Source organism: Salvelinus sp. IW2-2015, linkage group LG20, assembly GCF_002910315.2.
Source record: "Salvelinus sp. IW2-2015 linkage group LG20, ASM291031v2, whole genome shotgun sequence".
NCBI classification, from domain to species: domain Eukaryota; kingdom Metazoa; phylum Chordata; class Actinopteri; order Salmoniformes; family Salmonidae; genus Salvelinus; species Salvelinus sp. IW2-2015.
This window is the reverse complement of record NC_036860.1, coordinates 3145574-3156788: the sequence shown is the minus strand read 5'-3', so window position 1 is coordinate 3156788 and position 11215 is coordinate 3145574. Positions and strand designations below refer to the sequence as shown.

Sequence of the window (11215 nt, the reverse complement as noted above, 5' to 3'; positions counted from 1 at the left end):
AGAACAGCAATGAACATTCATAAGCATATAATTCAACCATATTTTTTCTACATTGCTCCACCATAACATACTGTAGTTTGAAACTTTAACAAATGTACAGTACCAATCAAAAGTTTGGACACACCCACTCATTCAAGGATTTTCCTTTATTTTTACTATTTTCTACATTGTAGAATAATAGTGAAGACATCAAAACGATGAAATAACACATATGGAATCATGTAGTAACCCAAAAAGTGTTAAACAAATCAAAATCTATTTTATATTTGAGATTCTTCAAAGTATCCACCCTTTGCTTTGATGACAGCTTTGCACACTGTTGGCATTCTTTCAACCAGCTTCATGAGGTAGTCACCTGGAATGCATTTCATTTAACAGGTGTGCCTAATTTGTGGAATTTCTTTCCTTCTTAATGCGTTTGAGCCAATCAGTTATGTTGTGACAAGGTAGGGATGGTATACAGAAGATAGCCCTATTTGGTAAAAGACCAAGTCAATATTATGGCAAGAACAGCTCAAATAACCAAAGAGAAACGACAGTCCATCATTACTTTAAGACATGAAGGTCAGTCAATACGGAAAATGTCAAGAACTTCAAAAGTTTCTTCAAGTGCAGTCACAAAAACCAAGCGCTATGATGAAACTGGGTCTCATGAGGACCGCCACAGGAAAGGAAGACCCAGAGTTACCTCTGCTGCAGAGGATAAATTCATTAGAGTTACCAGCCTCAGATTGCGGCCCAAATAAATGCTTCACAGAGTTCAAGTAACAGACACATCTCAACATCAACTGTTCAGAGGATACTACGTGAATCAGGCCTTCATGGTCAAATTGCTGCAAAGAAACCACTACTAAAGGACACCAATAAGAAGAAGAGACTTGCTTGGGCCAAGAAACACGTGCAATGGACATTAGACTGGTGGAAATCTGTCCTTTGTCTGATGAGTCCAAATTTGAGATTTTTGGTTCCAACCGCCATGTCTTTGTGAGACGCAAAGTAGGTGAACAAATGATTTCCGCGTGTGTGGTTCCCACCGTGAAGCATGGAGGAGGTGGTGTGATGGTGCTTTGCTGGTGACACTGTCTGTGATTTATTTTGAATTCAAGGCACACTTTACCAGCATGGCTACCACAGTATTCTGCAGTGATACGCCATCCCATCTGGTTTGCGCTTAGTGCAGTGCTTCTCAATTATTTTCTGTTACGCCACCCCCCCTAGGAAGAAGTAAATATTTTGTGCCCCCCAACTCTCCGCCGCGACTGTAAATAGTATTGTTTGTCTATAAAATTGTTATAAGTACACCTCTGCATAACATTATATCCTTATTAACATTTAAGAAAACAAAAAAAGAAAAAAGAAAGAAATATAGATCAACTTACAACAAATAATAACTTTATTAACATTGTTTTTTAGTCTGTAACAGAAAAGACTTAAAGTGCATCAATTTGCCTGAAAAAAAAAAAATTTCAAGCCTTATTGTAATTTTTTTGGGACCAATTTGATACTGAAAAATAAAATAAAATATAATCAATAAATAATAATATATTCAAATTGATCAGGAGCACAATATATGAAACATTTTGACCTATAAAACTAAAATGAATAAAACAATTTGTGCTGATTTTTWAAAATCAAAATGAGGAAGTCAGGATTAATGGCTACAATGAGCACGTTTTGCAGAGCACAGCTTTTCGAAGCGGGGTTTGAAGCATGATACTGCAACTCTCAGCTCCTGCTCAATGTTTAGCTGGGACCTGTACTTGGTCTTCAGTGCAGCAACAGCAGAGAAGCCAGTCTCACAAAGATAAGATGTTGCAAAAGGAAGAAGAATGCCCATGGCCCTCTGCCCTAAGAGTGGATACTGCCTCTCTACACTCAGCCAGAATTCACTCAGTGTCTGTGATGTGAACCTCAGTCTCAATGTGGATTCAGACGTCATATCAATGAACTGGTCCTCCTCTGCAGAGCTGAAACCAGTTGGAGCTGGTGCATTGAAATGATCTCTCACCCAGTCATATTGGGAACTGTTTTCAGGGAAGTACTTTTTAAAGAATCCCATCAGTGATGAAATATGCTCCTTAATATATGGAATCACTGAGGTGGCATCATAGTCAGTAGTGTCAACAAATTCATGCAGGTTCTCGAATGAATCAGTATTTCCTTCATCAAGTCGCCTGCCCCACATTGCAAGCTTTCGAGTGAAAGAGCTGATCTTGTCTGTGACCTGAGGGAGGTGTTTATCTTTCCCTTGAAGCTGTAGATTTAGTTCATTTAGCTTTCCAAATATGTCACTCAGGTAGGCCAGTTTTGCCAGGAAGTTCTCATCACTAAATTTTTCTGCGAGGTCATACTTGTGCTCCTGCTCCGAAAACATTCTTATCTGTTAAGACTTTTCCTCGTGACAGGAAAATACTTTTCCTCGTGACAGCCACCTTGCTTCACTGTGAAACAGCACAGCTTGATGTTCAGCTCCCATCTCCTCACAGATAGCAGAGAAGACTCTTGTTTTTAGTGGTCTGGTCTTTATAAAATTGACTACACCTACAATGTCAGTCATAACCTCACTTAATTCAGAGGAAAGGTGCCTTGATGCCAGTGCTTCTCTGTGTATAACACAGTGTGTCCACTCAGCATTAGGTGAGGCCTTCTTGATGAGTACCCGAAGTCCTTTTCTCATCCCTGCCATGGTCTGTGCACCATCACTGCAAACACCAATGCAGTTCTCCCACTTTAGCCCATTCTCAGTCAGGAAGCAGTCCAGCATTTTGAATAGCTCTTCAGTTGTGGCTCTGTCTCTGACATATTTACAAAAAAGTAGATCCTCACACAGGGAGTTTGTCATGTCAAAACGTACATAAGCGATAAACAAACAGTCTTTGTTGCTGTCAGTTGCTTCATCGAACTGTAAGGCAAAACGTTTGTCTTTGAGTTTATCTACCAGCTGTTCTTTAAGATCGTTAGCAATGTCATTTATACGTCTGGCGACAGTGTCATTGGACAGAGGGATAGTTTTTATTTTTGCAGCACTTGCGTCATCCAGCATGACAGAGACCACGTCTAATGCTGCAGGCAGTATCAGCTCCTCTGCTATGGAGTGGGGTTTTTTGCACTGAGCAATTTGGTACGCCACCTTATATGATGCTAACAGTGCTCGCTGGTTTACTGAAGTAGCATTCACAAAGCGGGACGATTGTTGGCAATATTCGGCACATTTTCACTGAAAAAACTCAAGCGGCTTATCAGCGTGATTGGGGTGTAATGTCTTTAAGTGACACCTTAATTTATTTGGCTTCATGCTGTCCGCTGCCAACATTTTTAGACACAGTAAACATACCGGTGTTTCCTCGTCTCCCACCGTAGTCACAGTGAAGCCAAGCGCTACATACGCGTCGTCATATTTCCTCGTCTTAGCTTTCGGGAGACTTACGTTTGTCTCATTATCTCCGTCTCTCTCCGCCTTTCTTTTCATCCCTGTTAAATATTTTTCCATGGTGTCTCTTAAGGGTTTGTTATCTGCACTTCATATCTCCTGCTCTGTGCTGTGTGCTCTTGTGCGGTGCAAAAAAAAACTACTCCCTGCGGCAGAAAAAAACATGTTCCCACTATTTGAMAAGGACTGGCTTAGTGGGACTATCATTTGTTTTTCAACAGGACAATGACCCAAAACACACCTCCAGGCTGTGTAAGCGCTATTTGACCGAGTGATGGAGTGCTGCATCAGATGACCTGGCCTCCACAATCACCCGACCTCAACCCCAATTGAGATTGCTTTGGATGAGTTGGACTGCAGAGTGAAGGAAAAGAAGCCAACAAGTGCTCAGCAAATGTCCTGGGTGTTACAATCCCTTAGCACACGAAAGGATTGCGAAATCAARTCCTTTATTTCACAGTCCCCCAAATATCTTTCTCAAAACGTCTTTCCCATTTGTGTTGCTACTTTGTTTTGGTTGATGCCCTGTGGTCATAGGTCAGTCTGTGTCTGTGCTTTAATATTTATTTAGTAACTCTTGATAGTCTGCTGATACTGTATATTCTTCMCCTAGGTCCCTGAAGCTTATGGAAATCRTATACTGTGAACAGACAAACTATCCCGGCCTTTGTGTCTGTCTCTATGAAAGCTTCAGTGTTTATCCCRTCTGCTCCATTTACACACACCTTACAGAACGTCCTTGCCTGTACAGACTTGAACCCAGGAGCTCAGCACGGGCTTGTTCATACAGAGACCCATTGGAAGGCATTCTCCCTCCCTGACATACACCACCTGAGGGGTATCAATGTTGTGAGGTTATGTCTCAGGGACAGTTAGATGAGTCAGTTGTGTTATTCAGCCGCCTCCTCCCTCCTCCTTGGTCATCACTAGTTACTACAGCCACAAAGTAATAAACCATGTCTATTTCTACAAAAATTTGATTTTAAACCTAACCTTAATCCTAACCACACTTATGTTTAACCCTAACCTTAAATTAAAACCAAAGAGCAAATTTTTGTTTGAATGAATATCCTATTTTGAGTTTGTGGTTGTAGTAACTAGTGGAAACCCTCCCCCTAACCTCTAACCTCTCTCTGTAACATAGCAACCAGCAGTGMGATTATTTATGATGACCTGGCATTCAGATCTGGGCCTATGCATATCATTTCCAATCACGTGGTCAACTCTCATAGCTAGATGTTCAACTTTAGCATTTCCTTGATACTGTATGTGTGTGTGCGTGCGTGCTCGCATGTGTGTGTGTGTTGTCAATGTGTATCAGTGCCTGTTCCATGCCTCCAGGGATTCGAGCCCCACCTATACGTTGCTGTTGTGAGACAGACTAAGAAAAAGAGAGTGAGAGAAGGGGAAGTCAAGGGTGGGTCAGTCCAAACTTCTCTCCTATCGCTTCATCACTAGATGTAAATGTGGGTGAGGTGAAAAAAGGTGAGGTGAAAAAAAATCATCATCTTTCATTTCCAAAATAATTTCCTCCCTCTCTCATTCCTCTCTTCCTGCTTTCCCTCCCTCCCTCCCTCCTGCACTGCCTGTAAAATATATGGGAACATCCTTGAGTTAGGAGGCACGTTCATACATAGATGACTGTCTACTGATGCATCAGCTGAGAGTTTATTGCAAATCTCAAGTGGAACTACAAGTAGGAGAGAAATAACCACCAACCACAGAGGTGGATGCACTGCAGCCTCCAGATAAAGGGTAAATCAATCAATGTTACTCGTCTTTGTTAGTTCGAAAGTTGTAGCTTGAATGGAGGTATATCCTACCATTTTTTTGCCACCTGTTTTGCCACAGGAAGAGTTTGTTGTTTTAAAGTAAAAATGTGTTCACAAGATTCAAAGTAAGCAGTTGAAGCAGCGATGCCTTCATGTCTCCTGTTGTTGGATGACAATTAATCTTTATTGTTTAGACTGTTGTTACTGTCAACCAATTCAACGACCCAATCAATTGAAAAACATTCAAAACAATTGTTTCATTAAATATTTGTTTGTGTTATATAACAAATTACCAGCCACATAAACATGTTCCTGAAATAATCGGCAAAGATAGACTTGATAGAGATGTTTTAGTGACTTTTAGAGGTTTCATCTCCTGCCCTCTGTGCAAAACAGGTTATCGTTAAGGGTTAAATAAAGGGGCCAGGGCCATATTTACCCAGCGATAAGCATATTAAATGTCATATTTGAATCTCTGACACTGAAACAAGGGCTCTGTTATGAACTAGAGGAAGTGACAATCCCCCCTTGCATTTGTATTTCGCTGTCACGCTCACTCCCTATTGCCCTCTTTCCTGGTTTCACACGGCTTTATGAGTTAATGTAGTCTACATTTCTCCTCTGTGTAGAGCAGGGATGGGCAACGTCCCAATTTMTATTTATTTATTACGAAATCAGTTGGGGTTTCAACTTACTGCTGCGAGTTAAAATAGTGGAATATACAAGGTGCAATTTGGAAATGTGGTTGTGCATCAGCAGTTATTCTCTTGTCATATAAAGCACTGATAGTCAGTCAATTATTTCATGTCAGCTAACATGTTTTAGATCCCTAAGTTAGTTTTGCAGTCAGCTATCTAAACTGTCCTGTATAATATACAGTATAATACTATGATATGATTATGTTAGTCACTCAGATATAATATTAAAAACTGAAAACATTTCTCTCCACCCTATGGCAAAATGTGTAGAATTGCAGGAAATMATCRGTAAAACAATGTGGYTATGCAGACCCGCYAGCAACTGCAGCCCCTCATGATGAGTTTAGATTTTCTGTGGCCCCGACTCCCTCCAAGTTGTCCATCCCTGATGTAGAGTATCAAGAACCAATTCCTAATGAAATCACTCCTAATTCCTCTGTTCTTACCGTGTACACAACGTTATTTCCCTGTCCTGGCATGTCTGTGGTCTGGCTGCTCCCTTCCCTCTGGCTGCTCCCTTCCCTCTGGCTGCTCCCTTCCCTCTGGCTGCTGCTCCCTCTGGCTGCTCTCTCTCTCTCTGGCTGCTCTCTCTCTCTCTGGCTGCTCTTCCCTCCTGGCTGCTCCTTCCCTCTGGCTGCTCCTTCCCTCTGGCTGCTCCCTTCCCTTTGGCTGCTCCCTTCCCTCTGGCTGCTCCCTTCCCTCTGGTCTGCTCCTTCCCTCTGGCTGCTTCTCTCTCTGGCTGCTCCTTCCCTCTGGCTGCTCCCTTCCCCTTCTGGCTGCTCTCTTCTCTCTGGCTGCTCCTTCCCTCTGGCTGCTCCCTTCCCTCTGGCTGCTCTCTTCTCTCTGGCTGTCCTTCCTCTGGCTGCTCTCTCTCTCTCGCTCTCTGATCTATTCAAAAGGCACCTAAATTGTTTGATTGTCCTAAATACCGCTATGCTCTATAAACAAAGATATTCAGAGTCAAAAATACATGCTCTCATGGATGCTACTTTTTCCAGGTAGCAAAGGCCCAGCTGAGCAGGGAGTATACCATCAAAACAGAAAACCAGAGAGGAAGGACACAATAACATGCAGACAAAACAAAACAAAAGGATGGTCTTTCCATTCCAGACACACAAATCTCTTTTTCTCATCCTACTGTTCAATGTCCCACTTCCCAGCACATGTCAGACCACACTGAATGCCAGCACCCTCAACCAAARCATCCCTCCCASTGCTGCCACTAGCTCTAATGCTATCCCKYATACCACCACTAACAATCCCACTGTAAAATCCACTATCAACCGAGGCACCAATTCCTTCCTCCAGCGCAACTCTTCCTCAAACTCCACTTCCCAGGATGCAATCCTGGGGTGTGGGGCGGATCTCGACCCCGTGTACTCCTACCTGTGTGACCGTCAGGCGGCGTGGGGTATCGTGGTGGAGAGCCTGGCCTCACTGGGTTTTGTGGTCAGTTCAGGYCTGKTGGRGGGGCTGCTGTTCTGGACCCTGTGGATGTGTGTGTCGTCCCGCCAGCGCAGGGGCATCGGGGGGAGCGTAGCCTCCATGGCTCTGTTCCTGCTCAGCACGGCGGGGATCTTCGCCCTGACCTTTGCCTTCGTCATCCGCCTCACCACCCAGACATGCCCCACGCGCCTCTTCCTGTTCGGGGTGCTGTTCTCCCTGGCTTTCTCCTGCCTGCTGGCGCGCTGCCTGGCCCTGCTGGGCTTCTCTGTGGCTCGGGGCTGGGGGGAGGCTGGGGTGGCCCTGGCCCTCTTCACCCTCCAGGTGGTCATCGCTACAGAGTGGCTGATCATCGTGCTGCTGCGGGACGGCCATCCCTGCCAGTACTTCCAGGGGGAGTATGTCATGTTGCTCATCTACGTGCTGGTTCTGCTGGCCGCCGGCCTGGTCCTCTCCCTGTGCTGCCTCTGCCYCTCCTGTCTCACCTACAGCTACAGCTACAGCGGGGGCAGCCGCCGACAGAGCCAGGTCCAGGCCACGCTGCTCTGCCTCACCCTGCTGCTGTCTGCTGCCATCTGGGTGGTGTGGATCGCCCTGCTGACCTGGGGTAACATGGAAATGGGCCGGCGGCCGCAGTGGGATGACCCGGTGCTGAGTATAGCCCTGGTGGCCAACGGCTGGGTCCTGCTTCTGGGCCACGGACTAGCCCAAGTGGTTCTCCTCTGCAGGTGGGAGGCCAGCTCAAAGGAGGGCCCCTTAGACTTTGGCGGATGGACCAGTCCCAACGCCAACCTGCCAGGTCTGGGGAGCCTGAAAGAAGGGAGGGAGAACAGAAGCTTTGAGAACGACGGTGAGGAACGGAGAAGTGAGAAACAGTAGCACTGGAAAGGAGTAAAGCAGGGAAATGTACTGTACTGCATYTCTACGTTTAGTTAATCAGCAACATAACATTAGAAACACAGAAAATTGACTGGTGGTACAGTACTCATAYGTTAGCATGGAAGCTACATTATATATGGACTAGCTCCAATGGATAAAATATGACATATGAGTTTAACTACACAATCTGTCACTTTAAGACTCACTGTATGGAATCTGCAGATAATTGAGTCATTGTATCGTGTTCTCTTCCCCAGGCAGAAAACAAGACCCCGTTTTCCAATCACCATATGAGTCAGGATTCTCAATGACAGTGAGTAGGCCTCAAAATGGCTCTGGGCTTACTGGGTGATTAATAYGAATGAGAATCAGCATGTTGTAATAYAGAATAACTAACAAAAATACATGCTTAATCCAGTATAAGATAATGTATAGAATTGTATTATACAAGAGACAAAATTCACAAATTCTACAGCACAAGTGTAGAGTCATGTCTTAAGTGTAAAACTAACACTCAATAATCGATGCCTTCTGGGAATGCTATTAAGTCCAGAAGTTGTGGGCAGAGCTAGACAGTTGGCTGTCTGAAGTATTACAATGTAAATGTACTTTTAATCCGTCTGTCTGCATATTTCAAGACATGGCACATGGGGGTGTAGTGAGATACCCGGTGGTTTGGATGATTCTTACAAAAACTGAAAAACATACACAAATCCAGGTACTTTACATGGACGCCTGATGAAAACTTAAGGGTCGAAACGTTGTTATAAATAAATATCACCTGGGAGCATGAGCAGCAGTGTGCAGGGTCTTCCTTTCTGTTTTCCATGGACAATTCTCTTCTCATTACTCATCTTGAAAAACGTATACTAAAAATGTGGAAATCAATCAATTCACCATCATTAACACAATGGAAAAATCTATTTATTATTTAAATATTGAAAACGCGTGGAGAGAAACAAAATGGTGCAGTTTCAGGCCATGTGGAGGAAAGTGATGCAGCGCTGGAGATGGGGGTGTGTGCTAGTGGGTCTGGGCAGGGGTGATGTAGTTAATGGAGATGGGGGTGTGTGCTAGTGGGTCTGGCCAGGTTGATGTAGTTAATGGAGATGGGGTGTGTGTGCTAGTGGGTCTGGCAGGGTGATGTAGTTAATGGAGATGGGGTGTGTGTGCTAGTGGGTCTGGGCAGTGTGATGTAGTTAATGGAGATGGGGTGTGTGCTAGTGGGTCTGGCAGGGGTGATGTAGTTAATGGAGATGGGGGTGTGTGCTAGTGGGTCTGGGCAGGTGTGATGTAGTTAATGGAGATGGGGGTGTGTGCTAGTGGGTCTGGGCAGGTGGATGTAGTTAATGGAGATGGGGTGTGTGCTAGTGGGTCTGGCAGTGTGATGTAGTTGATGTTTGTATGATGTTGTCATTTGTATGTTTATGTTTGGTATTGTTCATAAAAGATAAATAACATCTTACAAAAGAATATGACCCTTGCCATTACAAGCAATGTATATGTAATGTTGAACAACTAATTGCCATTATTTACTGCGCTAATGTTTTAATGATTCACTATGTTTGTGTTTCAGGAAATAGATCCTGGCAAAGATTACTCCATCCCTCGTCCTCAGACCACCAACATCAGCGAGCCCTATGATGTATACTATGGACACATCCTGTCTGATTAAGATCACATTGCTTTTCATGTATAAACACCCACACACAAAGACAAAAAAAAAAAACATTACACAGATTATGCAGATGCTATTGCGGGTGTATGTGACTAATACAATTTGATTTGATTTATACATGCACTCTCACATGACCCAAAAATATTTTGGAAGTTCAGCTACAAATGTATATMTCTTGAATAGAACCTGCATTGCAACATGATTTCCATAATTACGTGACTAAGGCTCAATTGATTAATTACATTTTACTTTACTCAGGATCCAGATAGAATGAGCTTACTGAATCTGAGCTAATGTGACAAGTGTTTTTGCAACAGGCTGCTTGAAAACACCAGAGACAGTGTCTAATAGTCTCAGGCAGGAGGAGGCGTGAATCTGTCTGTATCAGGGTGCCAAACTGCAGGGATGGGCAGGGGCAGCGCCAGGCATGTGTGAAGGAGACAGGACCTGGCAGCGTTAAAATAGACCCTTGTCATCATGTCTTAACATCTTACGTAAAGGTGCATGCCATTTTTTTTTTTTTTTTTTTACATCCCACTTTATGAATACATGTTTAAATCAATGTTATGCTATGCATATTGTGCAGTTTGAAAAAGTGTTATTATTAAAATGGAATGTTAAAAGGTATATTTGTTAGTCATATCTAACAGCAGAGGGRTGATTCATTCTCACAAAAAGAAGCACACGCTAGACTGAGTGGTAGTACTGTTTTAACCACTAGGTGACACTGTACAAGATGTGAATTATTGTTGGTGGGATACAATTTACCTCAATGTTCATACCATTATTGAGCCACCAAATGTAAACAAATGCATTCCATCATGTAATTTCCCCATGCAAATAGCAGTTTACTGATATGAATGATAGATCTGTAGCGCTCTAGGAATGACATGAGAGCAATATAACTTTCTACTCTGCCGGCCTATAGCCATCWGGGTCATCTCAGAGTGGGCGAGTCAGTCGGGTCAATACCTCCATAATTCAGTGGATCCATGTGCTTTATTGTTTCACTGATCAAACAGCCCTCAATGTAATCCTTTCAATTAGTCCTACTTCAATCATCTGGAAGTGCATGTCATCAAATTGGCAATTAGCCTCTTGTGCATTAGAGCAATTAACAGGGATATGAGATTTCCTCCAAACTCAACCCAGACATTSACATTCATTAACTTTAGATGKAATGAGAGATTGGTTAGAGAAAATTGGCTACTTCAGAGTTTAAGTTGGCATAGTTGCCACCAGCACAACTACTAGTGAACAATAGGTATGGCCTGTGTGGCCATGCCATACCCTATGATTACATAAAAATAATCAA

General features: G+C 43.4%; 1 protein-coding gene across 1 annotated transcript; it reads left to right on the top strand.

Moving 5' to 3' along the window:
* The first annotated feature begins 4926 nt into the window (after window positions 1-4926).
* On the top strand, window positions 4927-10527 carry LOC111979897 (G-protein coupled receptor family C group 5 member D). The gene is made up of 4 exons (XM_024010573.3): window positions 4927-5185; window positions 6899-8193; window positions 8480-8535; window positions 9799-10527. The coding sequence occupies exons 2-4, from the start codon at window positions 6969-6971 to the stop codon at window positions 9895-9897; spliced, it is 1380 nt and encodes a 459-aa protein (XP_023866341.1). The 5' UTR covers window positions 4927-5185; window positions 6899-6968; the 3' UTR covers window positions 9898-10527.
* Window positions 10528-11215: the final 688 nt, after the last annotated feature.